Raw genomic sequence first — 9,312 nt, forward strand, 5'->3', positions numbered from 1 at the left:
TGATCAAAATTAGAGAACAATCCATAAATCCTTGATTTTCTCGGAAATATTGTTAAGCTTCATCACTCAAAATTTAAAGGAATATTAGCTGTTGGTATACCACTGTTCTTCTTACATGTTTTACAAAATAACCAAGGCATTTCAACAAAAACCTTTATTTTGTGGTCAAAATGAGAGAACAGTAACCTCTGTAGCACGAAAGAAGATTACAACTAAAATTTTGGAGAGTTAAAGCTGTAAAAAATTAGTAGGAAGTGTAGAGGCTCTTGCTTTGAATAACTTCAGCCGGCCGCAGGACATCACTAGTTTCCCACACTGTGCTGGTGAGATCTTGATCCACTCTTCTTCCACTCTGTTTCATAGTTTGGTAGCTGTAATGGGTTTCTTAGCCATATCTTTGTTGCCAGAGATTTTTAACCGGGCTTAGATCAGGACTCTGGGCCCGCCATTTCATTATCAATATTCTTAGCTTAAAGGAACTGCTTTACCAATTTTGTAGTGTAACGGAGCATTGTCTTGCATGAAAATTGCAGGCTGATTGGGAGATGCTTGCAGGAAAGTTACTGCATGTTGCCGCAGGAGGTTCTGATAAACATTTGCATTCACTCTGCCATGTAGCTGTATGAGAAAACATTCCCCAAAGCATGACACTTCCTCCTCCACCTTTCACTGACTTCTTTGACGCCGAATATAATGTATATAATCCCATCTGACCCAAATAAATTAAACCTGCTCTCATCACTAAAGTGAACCTTGGACCAGTTCTCCTTTATCCACACAACATGCTCCTCAGCAAAGGTGAGCGTAGCCTTTTGATTCTTTCTGCTGATGAGTGGTTTTGTCACTGCAGAGCACACTTTTAGTCTGACTTCTCTTAAACAGATCCTTACCCTGTTCATCGTTCAGCATGCAAGCAATTCCAGCTGCAGTGTTGAACCGATTGCCTATTGAGAGTCTCTGCATTATCCTGTCTTCTCATGCATTTGTCTTACGTGGACGACCAGCCTTTTTGGGGGACTTGAATTAATTAATCAACTGTGAAGTTGTAATATTCGAGAAATCACAGATTTGGAATGACTAGCTTCTCTTGCAATGACTGAAAGGGTCATCCCTTTGGCCTTCATCTGGACAGCCTACTGTCACAGGGTTTCAGTCACCTTAGAGCAGCCCGCAATCTTGCAAACTCAGTTAAAATTAGAGGAATGCTGCCAGTTAAATAGGGTTTGTCATATAATTAAGGAAATTTGCACCAGGTACCAGATTAACACCAATAACTTGGAGGTATCTGTAAGTGTTCTCTAATTTTGATCAGAGTTCTTTTTTTAAATATCTTATGTAGGTTTTTATACTGTACTTCAAAATATGCTAAAAAAAAGGCCATTCTGCTCCTGTTAGGAAAACTTCAAATAGATCATAGCAGTGAGTGACCTTGAAATTTAGAAAATTGTAGGTACTGTAGGTCTAATTTTGATTGCCACTGTATGTGTACGTGTGTTGTATAACAATTCTATCTCTTTTTCCTTTTAGGTAGTGACTGAACCATTTGTGCCACAAGATGTTTCTAGCCAAGAAACTTATTGGAGGCATTATTGATGTGGTCAGGTGAGGCAATATTTCACTACAGACTCTTTCTCTTTCTTCATCAGTACATAAGCCAGTTTATATTATACTGCTATTTTAATTCATATGAGTACTTTGTGGGATTGTAGTTCATTCCTTCTTAAAATATATTTGGACACAGTTTTGTAACTTTGCCTTTATCCTGATTTTTTAATTCCTGATTTTTATTATTTCTTTTGCTTCAAATCAAAGGTTGTACAGTTGCGATTCATCTCAGAGCTATTAGCTATTCTGTCATAGCTATTTATTTTCTGAGAATTTAAATATAAGTTAAGTTAGCATCAGAGTGTAGGTACTGCTGCATATAATATTTTTATAAATATAAATTTGAAATCATTTGAACATTCAATAATGTGTAAAATAAACTTATACTTTAGATAGCAACTTGATTCTGTAATCCTATTACAGTATTTTTCACAAATAAAGAAATATTAAAAAATATATAAATAAAAAGGAAGTAAACACTAACCAACAAGGCACTCAGTATTCTGGGAAGTTTGTGTGCATTGGGAATCTTCTTTGTTTTTCAAGTAAAGCCAAGGTAACACTCATTTTACATACAGCACACAGTGAAAATAATTTGAATATGAAAATGGGCAAATAATGTGCAGCATAGTGTGAACTAGACAGACTTCTATCCGTATTAGACAGAACTGTTAAACGATGACAGCAAACAATGAAATGGGAAATGTGAGCGCTGTGAGCTCAGGTGCTGCCATTCTCAGCACCATCAAAATAAAAGTCTCGAACATATTGGCCAAACAGACAAACTTATCGGCCAATGCCGATATTTGAAAAATGCCAAATATCAGCCGATATATCGGCCTTATATATATATATATATCGGTTGACCACTAGCTGTAGTGGTGTTATATGTGTTTATTCATGAGATGTTAATACTAAACCAGAGTGTACTTATACAGCTGTGACTTCTTGTGTATGTGAAATTGACATGAAAGCATAACTATGCCTTCTTATCTTGTTTCCACAGCAATATTGACCCTGGCCAGTTTGTGCCTTCAGATCCTGTGAGTAACAGGAGCTCTCAGTGTAGTGTTATACATAAGTGTGTCTGGTGCTTGTTGTCAGTCATCGCTGACCCGTTTCAAAAAAGAGCCAATGTGTACACTCAATATAAATGTAATATAAATCTGTATTATTGCTGCAGAATCCCTTTATTTCTTTGAATTCTTTGAAAAGTGAATAATTAATGGAAAGAAATATATGGGCCCATAGTTGCCACTCAGTAATCATTTGGGATTTATTTATTTAAAAAGAATTGATAAATGAATTGAAAAATCAATAAATCAATCAAACTATCAATTATCAGCATGTAAATATATAATGAATTAATATAATCAATTAAAAATAATCAATTTTTTTTCAATAAAAAATGTAGATAAATAATTGAAAATACATGTTATATTAAGTACATATTATTATTATTATTATTATTAGATATACAAGTTTACCAATTACTGATATAGAAATAATGATTAAACAATTAAATTGTTTGTTGATATACCGATAATAGGGCAATAGACAAATTGAGAGAATGCATTTATGATCACTTTGTAATCATATGTGACCCTGGACCACAAAACCAGTCATAAGGGTCAATTTTTTAGCTAAATGCTTAATATTGTGTCTGTAAGTTGATTTTATATATCTACAATTTTATACATTGATAATATATATCAAACTGAATATAAATCTGTGGTGAAGTAATATCTGTATCTTAAAGATGATGTAGAGTAAAGCACATTGGTCCATTATGTCTGCTAGAGAGTCACTGGATTGCTTAGTCAAAATATGAGTGATCGAGAGTTCTTGCAACATTAAGAATATTTGCATTAGGGTTGTGCTTATAAAGTCAGTGGATTTTTATATGTGGAGAGAAAATGATGTGCATTTGAGATGCTGATATTATTGCCATCCCTCCCCAGCCCCCACCCCGCAGACCGCTGGCTTATGCTGAGGCCAATGAGTCTGAAGAAGAGAAGCAGTTCCGCAGAGTGTTCCAGCAGCTCGCTGGAGATGTTAGTATTAGACAAACAAATATTCATATATACACCAATACGTACATTAAACACTGGCTATCGTAAACGTTTCCTTTGATTTCAGGACATGGAAGTAAGCCCCAATGAACTGATGAATATCCTCAACAAAATCATTTCCAAACGTGAGTGGTATATGTGTGTATGTGTGTGTAGCCTGATGTCTGCTGCTATATGATGCTGATTCTCTCTGCCCTTTGTGTTGTTGCAGATGGTGATCTGAAGACAGATGGCTTTACCATCGAGTCATGTAGAAGTATGGTGGCTGTCATGGATGTATCCTGCCTCATTTGATCTGAGCACTTGTTCTAATACAAACCAACAAAGATGGGAGTTTGCATTTTTCACATTGATTTTAGTAGAAAATCTGTTACAACAATTCTGGTGAATACTGATAAAGCGATAATTATTGTCATGGCAGATAACTTGTAAATGGCTGTATAATTTAAATAAAAATAAAACATAAAATCAGTAATTTTAGATCAGAGGTGTCTAAAGGGCCTACCTGGAAGTTTCCAGTCAGTCTGAAGACATCCTATTTTAGATGCTACGAGTGAATTTAGGCAACACAGTATGAAATGTAAAATGTAATGTACAGTATGAAAGACAGATATTAAGTGACATCAAATGTTATATAAATTAACCAATGAATATCCAATATCGACCAATACCATAAGTCTTTGAGGCTGATATTGAGATTGCTTGATGGTGTTTGATCTTGACACTGTGCTCCAGAGTGACAGCACAGGTAAACTGGGCTTCCATGAGTTTAAACACCTCTGGAACAACATCAAGAAATGGCAGGTGAGTAGAAGATGTAACACCACGGCTGGAAGATGTGCCTTTGTGTGATTTTCAAATAGAGTTTTGATTTATTAAGCTGTGTATTTGTTAGTTGCTATGTTTTGGTCTATTCATATTGCTGATTAAAGAGTTACATGTTTTGCTATGACTGTACAACAGAAACTCTGTATTAAGACTAAATAGATTAATGACTGAAACAAGAAGACATCAGGATAACCCAGTTAACATAATGAGCTGTCTGTTTTATAGGGAGTTTATAAGAGTTATGACAGCGATCGCTCAGGAACTATTGGAGCAGATGAGCTTCCAGCTGCCTTCAGAGCTGCAGGTAAACAGCCATTGTGCATCACAATATCACCATCTATACTGGCGACATTAATACATCTCAGTTAATGTGTTCTTTAGGGGATCAGTGTGTATATTTAGGACATAAAGGGCTTAATAAGATAGTATGATAATTGATTGGTAAAAATAAGATCTTTGACAATATTAGTCCTATGTGGGAAATGGGCTCTGAACAACGCTGGTAATTCACCACTGACAAGATGGACTTTAATGTAAATGTAGAAATGATGCCATATGACTAGAAAAAACAGAAAGAGCTGTGGTGTTATCTTTTGCCAAAAAAATTCGAGAAACTACAACACCCACAATGCACAACCATGGGTGGTGATAGAAAAATGTAGTTTTAACAGTAGTCCTGAAGCTCTCAAACGTCTGCAGACTTTAGCTGAAATATAAAACAGGAGATCTGGGTATAAGTAACATGGAGAAAGAGTACACAATATTTGTTTACTTATACTATGACATTGTAATAATAACAAAGCAGGTTGACAGTTAATTATATGTTCATTGTGGTGATCACATTTGAACTTTGTTCATCCTCGAAATCATTTTCTGTCTCTTGTAACTCTGACAGGTTTCCCTTTGAATGATCAACTCTTTCAGATGATTATTCGCCGGTATAGCGATGAGAGTGGAAACATGGACTTTGACAATTACATTGGTTGCCTTGTGAGACTTGATGCCATGTGCCGTAAGTTGATTCTAGAATAAGGTGTTTTTTTTTGTTTGTTTATAGTTTTAGCAGAGTGAATTAGTTTCTTTCTGGAGTACATAAAGTAGAGTGAGAAAAGAAAATGACGAGGAAATAAGGGAGTAACAGGATCTGGAAATGTATGCACTGACTTTTATCTTGTTTTCTTTAATCTAAAAGATGGCTTGTTTAGTAGCCATTTAATAAAATGACAGCTACATGGTTAACTTAAAGGGGTCCTATTATGCTCTTTTACAAAGTCTTGATTTTGTTTTGGGGGTGTACTAGAACAGGCTCTCATACTAGGTTGTTCGAAAAACACATTAGATCTTTTTTAGGCTCAAACAGCAACATTACAGACTTAACTAAAGTTGAAAAAGCATAATAGGACCCCTTTAATGTTCACTCTTAAGATATGCAGGCACTTTATATAAGTTTTGTGCCCTTTAGTCAGTGTCAGCTTTGAAGCCATGTGGTAGTGTACAGCTCGAGTTGAATGATGACTCGGCTTGCACACACAAGCACTACAAGTGTTTGTCCAATAAAATGCTTTCTAAAATGAGAATTTCCCCTCCCCCATTGCCACATGTCTCTGACTAGCAATGGACCCTTTTCACAAGACTGTGATGACATGCTTAACAGTCCTCAGCATCGTAAATCCTTGAAAGTTTTTTATATATATATTTTTTTTTTCTAAATGTGTGTACATTTATAACACTATAATTTGTATTATATCACCTTTGTATCAAATTACAAAAATAAGTAGTTAACGCTAATGCGAGGGTGTTTCTAATGCAGCGTCTATGGGAGGGACCAAGCGGCAACCTCCCACTCTCTCTTGTGAAGCCAACAAGGAAGTGACTTAAACCGTAATTCATCAACTGGCCGCTAGAGGCTGGCTGCAAAAGGGAGTCAATCCCATAGACTCCCCATGTTAAAATGCCCAACTTTACAGCAGAAAATAACATTTACAGCCTGGTTCAAAAAATGATTTTAGTCTTTATAGCTAATTTTGCCCTTCATGACAACTGTGAGGGGGTGAATTTTTTTATAACTCATCCGTTTAAATTATATTAAGCCTTAAAGTTCTGCATAATTAAGGGCGTGGCCACTTGAGTGACAGGTCGAGCTAGATGGGTATGGCTTCAGCAACCTGCTCCCGCCTCTTTGCCCATTTTCGATTATCTGGGGGCAAGTATCAAAACTCTCTGGTGTAACCTAAAGACTATTGGAACATGTCAAAACAAGAAAGAAAACATTGTTCGTTAATTCATGCATTTTTAAGGGCAGCTGTTAAGGAATTGAGGGTATGTTGTCAAATTTACTCAATTCAATTACTTCTTGCTCCCCCTGCAGGCTTTGGGAAATTTCGCCTATTTTGTTAATTCTTTGAGTATGTATATAAAAGAGATCAAATTTATGAGGTCTAAAAATCCAGTAATTTTGGAATTAGATGTTTTTTAGCTCGGTTTTAATAAATTGTAGTTTTAGACTCTGTGATGTCTCTTTGGATCTGAAAGTTAAAGTGTGTTTGCGTAGTGTAAACTATCTTTAAAATGTGATTTTAAGCCTCTTAGCTATGTGTCAGTAAATTTATACAGAATAAATGAAATTATTCTTTAATGAAGCATTAAAACATATTGACTCGTGTCATATGTTGACACCAGGTGCCTTCAAGACTCTTGACAAAGACAATGATGGCACAGTCAAGGTCAATGTTCAGGAGGTAAGAAAATGTTGACATTCTCTTAAAATTAGTATCAAATTTACCGAGGATAAAATGTTCTGTGATATGTAATTATAAAATAAACTCTGTCTCTTCACAGTGGCTGCAGCTGACAATGTATTCTTGAGCGATGTGAAGGCCTGCAGATAGTTCAGATCAAAACAATCAGTTCAGTGCTTATATACAATAATGACTTTATGCTTTACACTGCTCTCGCTCTCTTGTTTCTCACACAGTATAGCACTAATTCCAGAGAAACACCAGCATGGAGCTGGTCAGCCACTGGGGTTATGTGGGTCACTTCACTTGCCGCACTTGCCATTTTTTCTCTACAAGTTTTACTTTTACAATTTTTTAAGTGCCGTTTAGCCAATTAGTAACATTGTTCAACAAAAAAATAACCAAAGAAAGAAAATTACAATAAATGTGTCATAGAAAATTAACAAATATGCTCTAATGAAGAGTCTAGGTGCAGTCACAAATATGCAAAACTGTATTACATATTCATGTCAGTTGGTGCCATTTGTGCATGAAGCCAATGGGGGAAAGGAGTAAAAAATTGCCACAAATTCATCATGAAAATCTGGTGTCAAATGCAATTTTATATTAAATAAAAAGTATAAATATAATATAAAACTTGTCTGTTTTTCATCAGTTTAATTATTGATTAATTTGATGATGAATGATGTGTTTTATTGCTGTAATATTTGTTTCTATATATTATAATATATTATATATCGGCATACATTTAATTCCAATAGCTATAAATAAAACCTAAATGTATTCATAAAAACGCGAAATGTTTTGCTAATTGACTATTACCGTCAGTTTTAGCTAAAGCGTGTGTACTGAACCTGTTGGGGTTAGTGAGCACCAGCGCCACTGATACAGGAGCGGTCAGACCTGGTAACTACACCCACCCTTCTACGCCAAGGAGAACAGGCGAGCAAGTGCGCAGGCGCAGCGCATACGCTGCTTTCTACGAAGTTTCTGGATATCTGGGCGCAACGCAAAATATTGATTACATTTGACTACTCTGAGGTATTTATGCCACGCATTTGCAGTCTTAAAGTACTTTTATATGCTTACGGCGTTTCAGGAGTTTACAAACTGACCGATAAAGTGACTGATACCGCATACCGTGTAAAATAGCTAGCTAGCTAGCTTAAATAGCTAGACACAGTGATGATGTAGGTAAATAAGAAAATGAGGGCGAAATGTGCTTCCGTATCCAAGCGTTTTGTTTCGTTATGACAAAAATGATATTCTGTGTATACAAACATTAATTATTTGTACTCGACAATAGTGTGCTGCTTGGGCATGCTTGTGTTTGGTTTAACGTTAATGTAACGTTAATTCAGTTGCTTTACAACGACGGCGCTGCTTCTCGGCACAAAGACGGAACGCGTGATCGTTATGTCGATGTATTTATGTAACTACAGTTTTAGTACACCTCGATGGAAACATGAATTGAATGAATGTTTTAGTTGCTCTTCCTTCCGTCACATTCATCATGTGTTAAGATCACCTTGTAGCTGAAAACCAAGTGTCAATAATTGATGTCAATAATTAATGTGACCTATTTTGCACTCGCGGTGACGCTGTTGTTCACTGCATGCTCACCTTACAGGGGGATATGGATCTTTAGTTTAGTTGTACGTGATTTATGTACTGATTTAAGAGACGTGAGAAAACATACCTCAACTTTACAGTGCCATTAGGTTTTTTTTTTTTAAATGGCAACGTTTCAACTTTGACGTTATTCAGAAGTGATCGCTTGAATGTGTATATATTAATAATTATAATTATAACAGTTGTAAATAGATAAATAAAAAAGTGAAGGACTCTTCCAATATTTTATTTTCCGTAAGTGTTGAGTTTTATAGTTTTATTTAGGTATTTTTAAATAATTGCTATATATTCGGTGTTATGACCATGTTATGTCAATTCTGCAACATACATTGTAAAGAAATTGTTGTAGATAATTTCTCACGTTTTAAGTAGGCTCTAGAACACAAGTAAATGTTTCTTGCGTTTAACCATGAAATATTAGTCTGGGGGGGGGGGGG

At 35.6% G+C, this 9,312-nt stretch overlaps 2 protein-coding genes across 4 annotated transcripts in view; both read left to right on the forward strand.

The window, feature by feature from the left end:
- Positions 1-1,357: 1,357 nt before the first annotated feature.
- Positions 1,358-7,867, forward strand: LOC107700232 (calpain small subunit 1-like). Of its 3 annotated transcripts, none has more exons than XM_016501816.1 (11): positions 1,358-1,419; positions 1,528-1,602; positions 2,612-2,648; positions 3,567-3,659; positions 3,745-3,802; positions 3,889-3,953; positions 4,413-4,481; positions 4,731-4,809; positions 5,401-5,517; positions 7,185-7,243; positions 7,344-7,867. In XM_016501816.1, exons 2-11 carry the CDS (start codon positions 1,556-1,558, stop codon positions 7,368-7,370), a joined length of 651 nt encoding a protein of 216 aa, XP_016357302.1. In that variant the 5' UTR covers positions 1,358-1,419; positions 1,528-1,555; the 3' UTR covers positions 7,371-7,867. The 3 variants fall into 3 exon arrangements, with proteins under 3 accessions (XP_016357302.1, XP_016357301.1, XP_016357300.1); XM_016501815.1 differs by having other exon boundaries at positions 1,361-1,446; XM_016501814.1 differs by lacking the exon at positions 1,358-1,419 and having other exon boundaries at positions 1,426-1,602.
- Positions 7,868-7,985: 118 nt separating this feature from the next.
- LOC107700225 (uncharacterized) overlaps positions 7,986-9,312 on the forward strand; it is a 4,939-nt gene continuing 3,612 nt past the window's right edge. The window contains exon 1 of the mRNA XM_016501805.1: positions 7,986-8,284. The gene's annotated coding sequence lies outside the window, so the exon portion shown is untranslated. The remainder of the gene's footprint in view (positions 8,285-9,312) is intronic.

The sequence above is a fragment of the Sinocyclocheilus anshuiensis genome, unplaced genomic scaffold, assembly GCF_001515605.1.
Source record: "Sinocyclocheilus anshuiensis isolate Anshui unplaced genomic scaffold, SAMN03320099.WGS_v1.1 scaffold1236, whole genome shotgun sequence".
Taxonomy (NCBI): Eukaryota; Metazoa; Chordata; class Actinopteri; order Cypriniformes; family Cyprinidae; genus Sinocyclocheilus; species Sinocyclocheilus anshuiensis.

What these genes read in the sequence shown, in the direction of transcription:
- LOC107700232 (XM_016501816.1), top strand. Translation starts at nt 1,556, where the DNA reads ATGTTTCTAGCCAAGAAACTTATTGGAGGCATTATTGATGTGGTCAG. An exon ending in GGCATTATTGATGTGGTCAG is followed by an intron (nt 1,603 to 2,611) that starts GTGAGGCAATAT and finishes TTGTTTCCACAG; the next exon opens with CAATATTGACCCTGGCCAGT. An exon ending in AGTTTGTGCCTTCAGATCCT is followed by an intron (nt 2,649 to 3,566) that starts GTGAGTAACAGG and finishes ATCCCTCCCCAG; the next exon opens with CCCCCACCCCGCAGACCGCT.